This window comes from Chlorocebus sabaeus, chromosome 8, assembly GCF_047675955.1.
Source record: "Chlorocebus sabaeus isolate Y175 chromosome 8, mChlSab1.0.hap1, whole genome shotgun sequence".
Taxonomy (NCBI): domain Eukaryota; kingdom Metazoa; phylum Chordata; class Mammalia; order Primates; family Cercopithecidae; genus Chlorocebus; species Chlorocebus sabaeus.
This window is the reverse complement of record NC_132911.1, coordinates 133,849,037-133,861,530: the sequence shown is the minus strand read 5'-3', so window position 1 is coordinate 133,861,530 and position 12,494 is coordinate 133,849,037. Positions and strand designations below refer to the sequence as shown.

Genomic DNA, 12,494 nt, shown 5'->3' with positions numbered 1-12,494 from the left:
TTAGCTGGACGTGGTGGTGGGCGCCTGTAATCCCAGCTACTTGGGAGGCTGAGACAGGAGAATCGCTTGAACCCGGGAGCTAGACATTGCAGTGAGCCAAGATCATGCCACTGCACTCCAGCCTGGGCAACAAAGAGCAAAACTTCATCTCAAAAAATAATAATAATAATTGTTTAAAGATGAGAATGTGGAAGTGAAGTGATAACCAGTTATGTCCCTGAAAGTTCTAGCCAGAAAGGATATGATGCCATTTAGAGGAAGGGAAGCAAGCTGTTGTCAAGGCTGAGAGTCTGGTCTTGCTTGAGTCAGACAGAACAGGGTTCTGCCTGAACATAGCTGCTCATTTGCTGTGACTCGCTAAGTTCCTAAACCCTCTGAGCCTTGGGTCTTTTTATCCCTCAGATGGATAATAATGATGGCAATAATGATAATGATATTTTACAATATAAATTTTAAATACTGTGTTTTAGCTCAAGTACATAATACTCAGTAAATGGTAGCTCCAGAAAATGCAAGATGAGGAGGAAGAGATTTGAAAAGCATGCTGATTATGATTTTAGGAATGAATTTTCATTTTTTAAGTTATATATATTTAGGTATAGGTGAATGATTTCCAGGAGATTTTTTCTGGGCTAAGTGGAGAGATTGCCTTGTTGTTGAGTACTGTTTGGGGAGATATTCTCAAACCACCTTTATAGTTTAAGAATGTATCGATTTCCCATAAGGGAGCTTCAGTGAGAAGAGAATGTCATTTCCTGGGAGCGTCTCAGGAGATAGCTACCACCTTGTGAGAGACTAAATTGCTGAGCCCAGGAATGTGGGACAAGAGCCTTGGCCTGAAAACTGCCTATGGGCCTGCCAGAGTGAGCATAGTCACTTCTGCAATGCACTGCCTGGGTGCACTTCCTGACCCTGGCCGTATGCCGGACACACTTCTGACATAGACCTCAGTCAGAGGCATCCCCAAGGCTGACATTGAGGTGCTCTGGCAGCACATCAGGTAGGTTCAGTGGCGACCACTTGTGTTGAAGGCACAGCAGAATGTCCAAATGGAGTGACCAAGAGGCTGCTGGAGATGTGGGAAGAGACCCAGGCATAGCCAGGGTCAGGGCTGAGGATGCTGTCTGTGCAGGGAGGGCCGTTAACAAGGGAGGACGGTGAAGAACAGATCAGAAGACACATTTAGAACTCCTAGAGAACAGGGCGGGTGAGGAGAGAAGCCACAGAACAGAGTGCCTTGAGGACAGGCCTGTGTCCAGAGCATAGCACCTGACACCCAAGAGAGGACCCAGAAGTGCCTCAAGGATGAAGGGTGGTGAAAACAGGCACCAGTAGGTGTCCACAAAAGGACTTTTTTTTTTGAAGGACTTTTTTTTTTTTTTGAGATGAACTGTCGCTCTGTCGCCCAGGCTGGAGTGCAATGGCATGATCTTGGCTCACTGCAACCTCCACCTCCCAGGTTCAAGCGATTCTCCTGCCTCAGTCTCCCAAGTAGCTGGGATTACAGGTGTGTGCCACCGTGCCCAGCTAATTTTGTTTTTTTTAGTGGAGACAGGGTTTCATTATGTTGGCCAGGCTGGTCTCAAGCTCCTGGCCTCAAGCGATCCTCATGCCTCAGCCTCCCAAAGTGCTGGGATTGCAGGTGTTAGCCACCATGTCCGGCCTCAAGGACTTTTTCTGATCATGGATTATTTAAAAATAAATATGTGGCTTGCCGTCTCACCCTACGGAACACTAGTCCTGTCATCTACCTCTGTTTAAGGGCGGGGGATGCTTTCTCATGGAAAACACATGCTCCTAGATGATTCAGCTTCTTTGAATGTGACAGCTGATGCTAAACTAACATGTAAACCCTCAGGAAGAATGAGGTATACTCTGTCTCCTCTTAGAAGACCTTCTAATTATTTAACCTCAGATTTATTCATAGAAGCTTTGGAAGACTAGACCCATGTTTTTAAGAAGATATAGACAGTTATTTCACATAGTAGCCAATATTAGTGGCAAATGAGGTTTGGGTCATTTTCTTCTTAACTTCCACAGGCCTCTGGCAGAGTTCAGGAGAGAAAATTGCCTCTTAGTCATCTCTGCATCTCCGTCACCACTCACTAATCTTGCCTCCCCACCCTTTTTTGTGTTGTGTTTGATGCTGTGTTCCATTTTATTTTGTTTCCACTTTCTTTATCTTACCAGAATTGCTTTTTTCCTGACTGAAACAGTACTCAGATTTATTTTGCATAAAAGATCCCTTTTAATGCTGTGGGACTGGTTACTAATTTTGGAAGTCTTCTGAGCTCTTTAAATCTTCAAACATTTTTTAAGTCTGCGTTTCTGGGGTTTTATATATAGTGTTTTTCAACCTTATTTTAACTCATGCCTTGCCAGCGAAGATTTTGTAGCATCTTCCTTTCTGTAGCTTCTACTACAAAACAATAGATAGGTCTGTGTATTTGTTTTCCAGGTGTAAGATTTTAAAATTGAATATCCCTTTTCACACTTAACACTGTTCCTTCCTGCTAATTCTCCCCGCTTGTTTCTGATCAGTCACCCTAAGTGAAACGTATTGGCCTCCTTAAGAATTACTGGCCTGGCCAGGCACTGTGGCTCACGCCTGTAATCCCAGTACTTTGGGAGTTGGAGGTGGGTGGATCACCTGAGGTCAGGAGTTCAAGACCAGCCTGGCCAACATGGTGAAACCCTGTCTTTTCAAAAAATACAAAAATTAGCCAGGCATGGTGGCACACACCTGTAGTCCCAGCTACTACTTGGGAGGCTGAGGCAGGAGAATCACTTGAACCCGGGATGGGGAGGTCACGGTGAGCCAAGATCACACCACTGCGCTCCACCCTGGGTGACAGAGTGAAACTCCATCTTAAAAAATAAAAATAAAAAAATCACTGGCCTAAAAAGATGGAAGTAGTGGTTGAATCATCTATTTATTCAATAAATATTTACACAAAACCAGAGAAAAGCCTAGCCCTAATAGAACTCTCCCAGTCTTGTGGGAGAGTCAAGTAACAAGTAAACAAAGACTTAAATAGAGATTATAATTAGCAATACGAAGGAAGTCAGAAGTATATAATGGCATAGGATGCACTAATTCCTTAATTTTTGAAATGATTCAGGAGGTTGGATTTTGCATGGTTTATGGTTACAGGATGCCTCTTTGGTCTAATCTCTCCTGGAGTCTCATACATATATAATGCAGTGTTGCTCAGAGACATGGCTCCAATAGCGTTTTGTCTTTGACAATTTTTGTTTCCTGGAAGGGAACTGCATCTGCTTCAGAAAGTCCCTAGATGGCGATAAAGATGAAATTGCTAGAGAACCTCACCATTGTCTATTATCTATTATCCATTTATTTCCAAAAGGAAAGTTACACTTCCTGATACTGAGCATTTGTTGTTGTTTTCCTCATGTGCCAAGCACAGGAAATGCTGCCCTGGCTTTCAGGAACCAGCAGCATCATTTGATGGGGTGAGTGCCTCGCCAGTCCTGGACACCTGCCTTATCCCAGCTCTGCCCCCCTCATGGCTTGTGACTTTAATCATGCCTCTGAGTTTTTGGCTGCAAATTGGGACAATACTGTCTGACCCACATACTTCACAGAGTTGGTATGAAAATCAAGAGGTACAACTATTAGTATCCATAAACATTTTTTTTTTAATTTAGACTAGGTGTGGTGATTCCTGTAATTCCAGCACTTTGGGAGGGTCTCTTGAGCTCAGGAGTTCAAGGCCAGCCTGGACCACAGAGTGAGACTCTGTCTCTACAAAAGATTTTAAAATTTTTTTAAATTATCCAGATATTGTGATACACACCTGTAGTCCCAGCTACTCAGGAGGCTGAGGAGGGAAGATTGCTTGAGCCCAGGAGATCAGGGCTGCAGTGAGCTGTGATCATGCCACTGCACTCCAAGCAGGATGACAAAGCAAGACCTTGTCTCAAAAAAAAATTGTTTTAATGATAAACCTAGAAAAAAAGTCGAGAAATAGCGTATATAAACACATTTTGAAAACTACAAAGCATTATGCAGATGCAAGGCCATAATAACAATCTTTGTGTTGTTATAAAAATAAAATAGTATCTGAAAGCTGCTGTGCCTGATACTCTAATTAAGTGTTGATTTGGGGCAAGCATCAGGCTTCCATTGTGTATCACATCAGTGGGACAAAGAAGTAAATTAAATAGCCTGGCAATTTAAACCTAAAGCAGGTGATAATTTTACTGAGATTAACAGTATTTACTTTCAGAACTAGCCTATCTTAGAGAAATGATGGTTTAAGTCAGTATGGTAGGGACTAGTAGTTGACAGTGGGAAATACGAAAGCTTACTTTATACCAAGGAAGGAGGCCAGCAGCTAATTAGACTTTTTTTTTTTAATACAAAGAATGTATAAAGCTCTTTTGGAGCCCTTCTAGATTACTAGATATCTACTAATCTGTGTTAAACATTCAGTATGACAGTCGTCTTAGCTTTTTTTTGGTTTTGGTTTTGGTTTTTTTGAGACAGAGTCTCACTGCGATGCCCAGGCAGGAATGCAGTGGCATGATCTTGGCTCATTGCAACCTCCACTTCCTGGGTTCAAGCGATTCTCCTGCCTCAGCCTCCCGAGCAGCTGGGACTACAGGCATGCGCCACCACACCTGGCTAATTTTTGTATTTTTAGTAGAGATGGAGTTTCACCATGTTGGCCAGGCTGGTCTTGAACTCCTGACCTCAAGTGATCTGCCCACCTCAGCCTCTCAAAGTGCTGGAGTTACAGGTGTGAGCCACCGTGCCTGGTCCTAGCTATTTTTTCTTAATGTTTGCAGAAGCAGTTTTGCCATGAACACAGTTAAACCGTACACCTTAAATAAAGCAATAGTAGTGAAAGTGCCCAGCATAGAATACCTGGCACACACCAACCACTTCATTGTCACTTTGAATAAAGAAAATTAAGATCAAATACACTACTCCCTTAACAGTTTTTAAAAAGAAACCCCATTTTTGTGTGTATGTGGAATGTTACTATCATTTCTGCTGTCTTGTCTTTAGCTCTGGAGAAATTTGAGTCTTTTTTTTTAGTTTATAAAAATCAGTGTCTAATTTATATAAATGTTGTTCAGGCTTCCAATATAACAGATGGTTTGGTTTCTAGAGCAAAGGGTTTTTGGATTTCTCTTTTTTCCAGATAACGCTTTACATCCAGTTCTTTCTTCATTATTTAGAAAAGCCTTTTTTTTTTTTAAGAAAAACTTAAGACAGTTTGCTGACTAAAAGAAAAAGTTGTAGAGAGAAAAATTCTATTATATGAACCATTTCATGTTTCAGCTTGTGGCCCAGTAAAGGCTTAGCCTGTACCCTGTTCTTTCTCTGTTGATTTTGCTGATAGTGATGTGTGATTTCTCCCTTAGTAGATTTTGTGATGATTCTAAGGAGTTACTGTTTTAAGATGTGCGTGTGTGTTTATTTTTCCCATTGTACCTAAATGATCTAAACCCAGTAGCATTGTGTTGACTGACATTTTGTTCCTTAAAGCACACACTCCTCTTACCTTTGTTGTAAATTTTTCTCTCTGTTGCCTAGGCTGGAGTGCAGTGGCACAATCATAGCTCGGTGTATCCTCAAACTCCTGACTTCAAGTGATCCTCCTACCTCAGTCTCCCAAGTAGCTGAGACTACAAGCACACACCACCACGCCCAGCTAATTTTTTAAATTTTTGTAGAGACGGAGTCTTGCTATGTTACCCAGGCTGGTCTCAAACTCTTGGCCTCAAGCAATCCTCCCACCTCAGCTTTCTACAGTACTGGGATTACAGGCATGAGCCATTGCACCTGGCCATTTTTTTTTTTTTTTTAATCAAATTTTTAAAACCCTATTTGTGAGTTATTAGATTGATGGACTTAGCCATATCCAGCCTTTTGCTTTTGTCTTTGTGTATCATACCACATTTTGATGTGTGGAAGTGATTGCATACTGGCTGTTTTGTATCTGTGAGACTGGGATTAATCTTCCTGCCCCCATTCAATTTCCTTTCTAGGTCCAACTGGCCCACCTTCAACACTCCCTCTAAGCACCCAGACCTCTAGTGGCAGCTCCACCCTATCCAAGAAGAGACCTCCTCCCCCACCACCCGGACACAAGAGAACCCTATCCGACCCTCCCAGCCCACTACCTCACGGGCCCCCAAACAAAGGCGCAGTTCCTTGGGGTAAGTTATCCTAAAGTCAGGGCCAAAGCTGCTGGGGCCAGGCAGCATGTGGGGTTCCACTGGGCAGTGGCCCGTTAAGCACATACATGCTGGGTGCTGACTCGGGTATATATGACATGATTCTACCTGTCTCTTAAGGCAAAGTAACATTTTGAAAAATATTTAGGCCAATAAAAGCTAAAAGGTGCTGAGCACTTCCTAAATCTTACTCAATTATAATAGCAACTCTGTGAGGTAGGTATTATTAGTCTGTTTTATATATAAGGAAACAGAGGCTCAGAAAAGCAAAGTAATCCATTTTCCTCACAACAGCCGGAATGGTTTTCTTATATAATATAAATCAGATCATCGTCACTCTTCTCCTTAACACCCTTTTAAGATTTCCTCCTGAGCTTCAGATAAATGCAAGCTCCCTATACCAAGGCCCACAGGGCCCTGCACGATCGGACTCTTATCTCCCAGACCCTCTCCTGCCACTCTGTCTTGAGGGCTGGCTGCCTTTCACTTCTTGGATACACCATCCTCTGCCTCCTGAGGGCCCTCCCACTCCCTGGAACTCTGTCATGCTTTTTGAACAGCTGCCTCCCTTTCATCCTTGAGTTCTCAGCTGGCATGTCTGTCTCCCTGACCCTCCTCTCCAACGCAGCTCCCTCCCTACCTGTTTTCTCCCAAACACCTTATCACAGAATGTAAGCTGCCCCACTAAAATGTAAGCTCCATGAGAGCCAGAACCTTGTCTGTCTTGTTCTCACCTATGTTTACTGGAACCATGCCTGACACACAGTGAATATTCAGTAATCACTTGAGAATGAATAAATTTGCCCAGAGTCAGCTTGTTAATCACTTCAGTGACATTGATTGCACATGACAAATTCCCGTCTACAAGGGACATAATTTCCATCTTTACTACTGGCCTGCTAGTGACTTAGGGGTCACCCCATCATCAAACAGGGTCTTGGCCCATGACAGACAGACACAGAAGCTTTGCTGAATAAATATGTTAGTTTGTGTGTCTCACCTCTTCCTGCTGTGGAGTTTCATTGTGGCTTTCTTCAGATTTTTTGTGTTTCGAGTTTTGGGGGAAAGTTACATTGTCCAGTTGCTGATTGTCACCTGTTCACCATCTGGTCCAGACACCCTGGGTTATGTGTGTGGCAAGCATGTGTGTGCATTTAGCCGTTCATTCTCTGAGTCTGTTTGCTTACTTGAGGCACTTACTATGCCCCTTGCTTGGGCCTTCTCAGTCCATATGCTCATGGAGCTCATGGTCTAATGCAGTACACACGTGGATAAATCATTAGAGCACATGTTCTTTACTATCAGGATAGACGTGTTGTCTAAACACTGGAAATGCTAGAAAACTGAGTGTCAGACTTTGGAGAAAAGCCAGGGAAGGTTTAGAGAGGAGACATTGGAGTTTGATGTTAATGAATTAGTTCCCACAAGCCAGGCAAGAACAATTGAGGTATGCTAGCACGTATGTACATAAAGACTAAGGATGTCCTTGACATTTTCAGAGGCTGCTGTGTAAGGCCTTCAGGATCCCCAGATTTCGTCAAAAAGACCTTTCCCCCAAATGACATTCCATGAAAGTCACAAGTTTCACATGCAGAGTTTCATATCACAAATTAAGCTTCTTTCCAATTTTCTCTAAATTTTAATCCTCTTGTTTAAGTGGTTTTATTTCCTGTAAGCTTTAAAGTGCCTTTATTCACGTTGTATAGACTCAAACATTCGTCAAATAAATTTACCAAATTTCTGCTTTCCGGCTTGAAAATCATCACTTTTTTAGATTTTCACATCACTCAAGAGCAAGACTAGCAGCTGGCCACTTTTCCCCCCATTGTTGGTGGGTCAGGGAGCATTTTTTATTAAACAAAATTTACTTTGTAAGCATGCCTGACAGTGAGCTGGGGGCATTAGAACCTTTTCCAGATGAGGACGCTGTTCTGTCTGTCAGTTTGTCACCAGCTCAGAGCCTCTCACCTACAACCAGCCTTGAAGGACAAAAATCATCATCTGTCCTCAGCCACAGTGACAGTTTGCCATGTGGCGTGGACTTTTGATTTTTGAAATCAAAATTTTAAATTTAAAAAACAATTTAATTTTTATTTTAAATTTTGATTTTAGAAAGCATATGTTGGTGTACATGCATGTATGTGAGATATACTATCTACAGATGCAGGTCAGTAATGGGCATGTATGGGTACGTTCATACACAGCTGGACTTCTTAGAAAGGTTATAGTTGCTCTGATCCTGGTGCTTGCAGTCTGCATTGTATTATTACTGCTTGGTTTTATGCCTCCCCGCCTCCTGCTGACATTGTATTCTAGAAGCCAAAGGCAGGGCCCGACAGGTCATCGGCAAGGCATTTAGGGGATCAGCCTCCTAGACAACCTTCCTCTCTGATGCCTGCAGCTTCCCTCTGTGGACGCACCTTTCTAGCGCTCTTATGTTCCCTTAAACCTCCCATCTCTTCTCAGCCCGTGAGGATCAGGGCCTTTGAACTGTGAGAGATCAGGACTGGGGGGTAGACACCAGGCATGAGCAGGTAGTGAAAGAACAGCCCCTTAGCTCTCACCAGGCCTTACCTCTCCACCCCCAAAGCTGAACATGCCCACCATCTTGAGGTACACCACATTCCCCAAAGTTCTATTTTTTTCTCTCAGATCTGAGCCTCACAGTATGCCCTCAACCTAGAATCTTCTTCCCTCTACTTCTTTATGTTAATGTTTAGTCATCTTTCAAGACCTGCTCTCCTGGCATCTACTTAAAAGGCCTTCCACAGTCCAATAAAACTCCCCACTCCCACCCTTTGCCCCCACTGGTGTAGTGGGTATCGCAGTGGCTGTTTCCTTGCCTGTCTTTCCCAGTACATGAACTCCTTCTGAGGGCGTGTGCTGCTTCTCTCAGCAAAGTGCTCCTAGGTGGACTCAAGCATCATGCTCTCTGGATTCTCATTCCATCTCTACTACTCAATAGCCTTGTGATTTTCAGCAAGTATCTTTGAATTTTTCAGTGCCAAAGCTTCTCTAACCATAATATGGGGCCAGTAATAGTGTCTGTATTGCATATGGAGTTATCATGAAGATTAAATGAGAAGAACACATGAAAAACAACCAAAACATAGGCAGCACCCAATAAATGTTAGCTACTATTACCATTATTCTCAGCCTAGCATTTTGCTGGATAGCTGGAGAAACCTGCATTAGTTTCCTGAGGCTCCTGTAACACATACCGCAAACTGGATGTTGTAAAATAACAAATTTATTCTCTCAGTATTAGAAGCTAGAGGTCCAAAATCCAACGGGGTTTTGCTCCTTCCAGAGGCCCTGTGGGAAGAATCTGTTCCTTGCCTCTCTCAGCTTCTGGTGACTCCAGGTGTTCCGTGGAGTGGTGCAGCCCCTGCCTTCATAGTCATCTCCCCACTGCCGCCGCCTCTCTGTGTTCTCAGAACTGCCTTTGCCTGTCTCTCATAAATGTACATGTGATTGTATTTAGGACCCACCTGAATTTTCTGTGATAATCTCCTTGTCTCGGGAGGCCGAGGTGAGCGGATCACTTGAGGTCTGGAGTTCAAGACCAGCCTGACCAACATGGAGAAACCCCATCTCTACTAAAAATACAAAATTAGCTGGGCGTGGTGGCACATGCCTGTAATCCTGCTACTCGGGAGGTTAAGACAGGAGAAACGCTTGAACCCAGGAGGCAGAGGTTGTGGTGAGCCAAGATTGCACCATTGCACTCCAGCCTGGGCAACAAGAGTAAATCAACTCCATCTCAAAAAAAAAAGATAATCTCCTTGTCTCAAGATCCTTAAGTGAATTATATTTACAAAGACCCTTTTTCCTAGTCAGGTGACATTTACAAATTCCGGAGATCAGGATTCGATATCTTTGGGTGGCCATTTTTCAGCTTACCACAGCTTGTCCTCTGACCCCCAAAGAGTCACATCCAACCCACGTGCAAAATATGTCCACCCATACCAACAACCTCAAAAGTCTCAAATCCCTGTCTTGGCCATTGTTTTTTCTAGTCTTCTCTGAAGACTAGAAAAAGCTGTCATGTAACTGCTAGATGTACTCCTCTCCCCACTGTGCCCAGGATTTCCTCCTCCAGATTCACAGGGGAGATTTGGGGGTTATGGTTGTCAGCAGCTCTCCATTCTGTAGATCAATGGGTTCATGTTGATCGCTTGCCTAACATTAAATACAGAATCAAACTTGTAAACTAGGCAAGACTCGAGGCCTCCTGTCCCAATCTGTTGTAGGCCACCTGTTCACACCACCACTCTGTTGTACCCACTAGTCTCACTAGCCATCCATACAGCAGCACTAGCATCACTCCCATGACCCCTGCCTGCTTCACAGCAGCCTCTTTCCTCAGCCAGGAGGAGGTTTCTACCTGTCAAGTTCTCTCTCTTGGTTTTTTGGGTTTTGTTGTTGTTGTTGTTGTTGTTACCCAGGCTGGAATGCAGTGGTGCAGTCCCAGCTCACTGCAACCTCCACCTCATGGGTTCAAGCAATTCTCCTGCTTCAGTCTCCCAAATAGCTGGGATTGCAGGCACCTGCCACCACGTCCAGCTAATTTTTGTATTTTTAGTAGAGATGGGATTTCACCATGTTGGCCAGGCTGGTCTTGAACTCCTGACCTCAAGTGATCCACCCATCTCGACCTCTCAAAGTGCTGGGATTATAGTTTTGAGCCACTGAACTCGACCCACCTGTCAAGTCTGAAGCCTGTACCCTTGGTTGGTTCCCCGATATTTGTGTTTCTGGTCTCGGGGCACCTCTGACATTCAGCTTCTTTGCAGAGTAGCCATGACTGACAGGTCTTGGCTCCGCTGATGATCACACTTTCTATGCTGATGATTAGCCCCACCCAATCCTCCATGTTGACCTTTAAGAAGGAGGTAGAAGGTGGTTTAAGAAGGAAATAGATCTTGCATTTGGCCTTGGAAGATGAGTGGAATAGGCAGGAGGAAATAAGCAAGGCAGCTGATGTTGAGACTTTTGTGAGACTGAGGACCAGAGATTGTAACGTTTAATGCATCTACTTCACGGAAGGCCACACTTCCTTCATTACAAAGAGTCTATCTTTCCCCCTCTCAAATTCCATTTCATGCCTTCATAAACTCCTTTTTCTTTGTGTTTGAGACAGGGTCTTGTTCTGTCACCCAGGCTGGAGCGCAGTGGCGTGATCATAGCTCACTGCAGCCTCCACCTCACAGGCTCAAGCTATCTTCCCACCTCAGTCTCCTGAGTAGCTGGGAGTACAGGTGTGCACCACCACGCCCAGCTAATTTTTGTATTTTTTGTGGAGACAGGGTTTCACCATGTTGCCTAGGCTAGTCTCAAACTCCTGAGTTATGTGATCTACCTGCCTTGGCCTCCCAAACCGGAGACTACTGGCATGAGCCTCCACACCCAGCCCATAAATTCTTAATACAGGTTTATGGCTTGTAAGACAAAAGAAAATGACAATTCTTCATTATTTTAGAATCTTTGGATAAAACACTGCATACGTAATATTTTATAAGACCATCACTTGTAAGCGCCTCACAGAGTGCTAGGCATTGTGTTGAGCACTTCGCATGTGTTAACGTACCTCATTCTTAACCATAGTTACACAGAGAGAAAATGCTATTATCTCAACTTCAGGGCGCAGAAAGGTTAAGTGATTTACACTCTTTCTCACAGCTAGTACCTGGGGGCCAGGATTCACCTGCAGCCTGTGTGGCTAAGAGCCGGTCCTCCTCACCCTCCCCACGCACCACTCTGTGCTCGCAAAATGCAGGCCCACCATCCCTTTCTCCTCACAGCAATGGTTTCTGTGCCCATGAAACTGAAGTGTGGAGAAGGCGATCAACTTAGCATGGTTCACCTGGCAAGCAGCACAAGCTCTGCTAGCTGTGCCTCCTCATCCATCTGCAGCATGGCACTCTGGTATGCCATTCCCATGCTGTCCAGGCAGGGAGGGCCACCCCAGGCTTTTTCCCTGCCAGAACCACAACATCCACAATGCCCAAAATAGCCCCAGCATTACATTACTGAAGTCCTGCCTCTGTGATGAATCCAGCCATCTGTCTCAGGAGACTTCTAAGGCAGGCTTTTGATAGCAAAACAAATAGTCCTGTGGACAGATTTGGGTTTTGTAGGGACTTTATGATTTTTGAAGTTGCATTTCATTGAACCTCTTTTTTCTTTTTCTTTCTTTCTTTTTTTTTTTTAAGACAGCATCTTGTTCTGTTGCTTCAGCTAGAGTATAGTGGCACAATCACGGCTCGTTGTAGCGTCAACCT

General features: G+C 44.0%; 1 protein-coding gene across 4 annotated transcripts in view; it reads left to right on the top strand.

The window, feature by feature from the left end:
• ASAP1 (ArfGAP with SH3 domain, ankyrin repeat and PH domain 1) overlaps positions 1–12,494 on the top strand; it is a 395,104-nt gene that overhangs the window by 350,476 nt on the left and 32,134 nt on the right. For 3 of the 4 annotated variants that reach the window (XM_008001541.3, XM_073018360.1, XM_073018359.1), the window contains one exon: positions 6,022–6,192. The exons of the other annotated variant lie outside the window; for it this stretch is intronic. In XM_008001541.3, the coding sequence (XP_007999732.1) occupies positions 6,022–6,192 (171 nt within the window). The remainder of the gene's footprint in view (positions 1–6,021; positions 6,193–12,494) is intronic. 4 annotated transcript variants of the gene reach the window in all.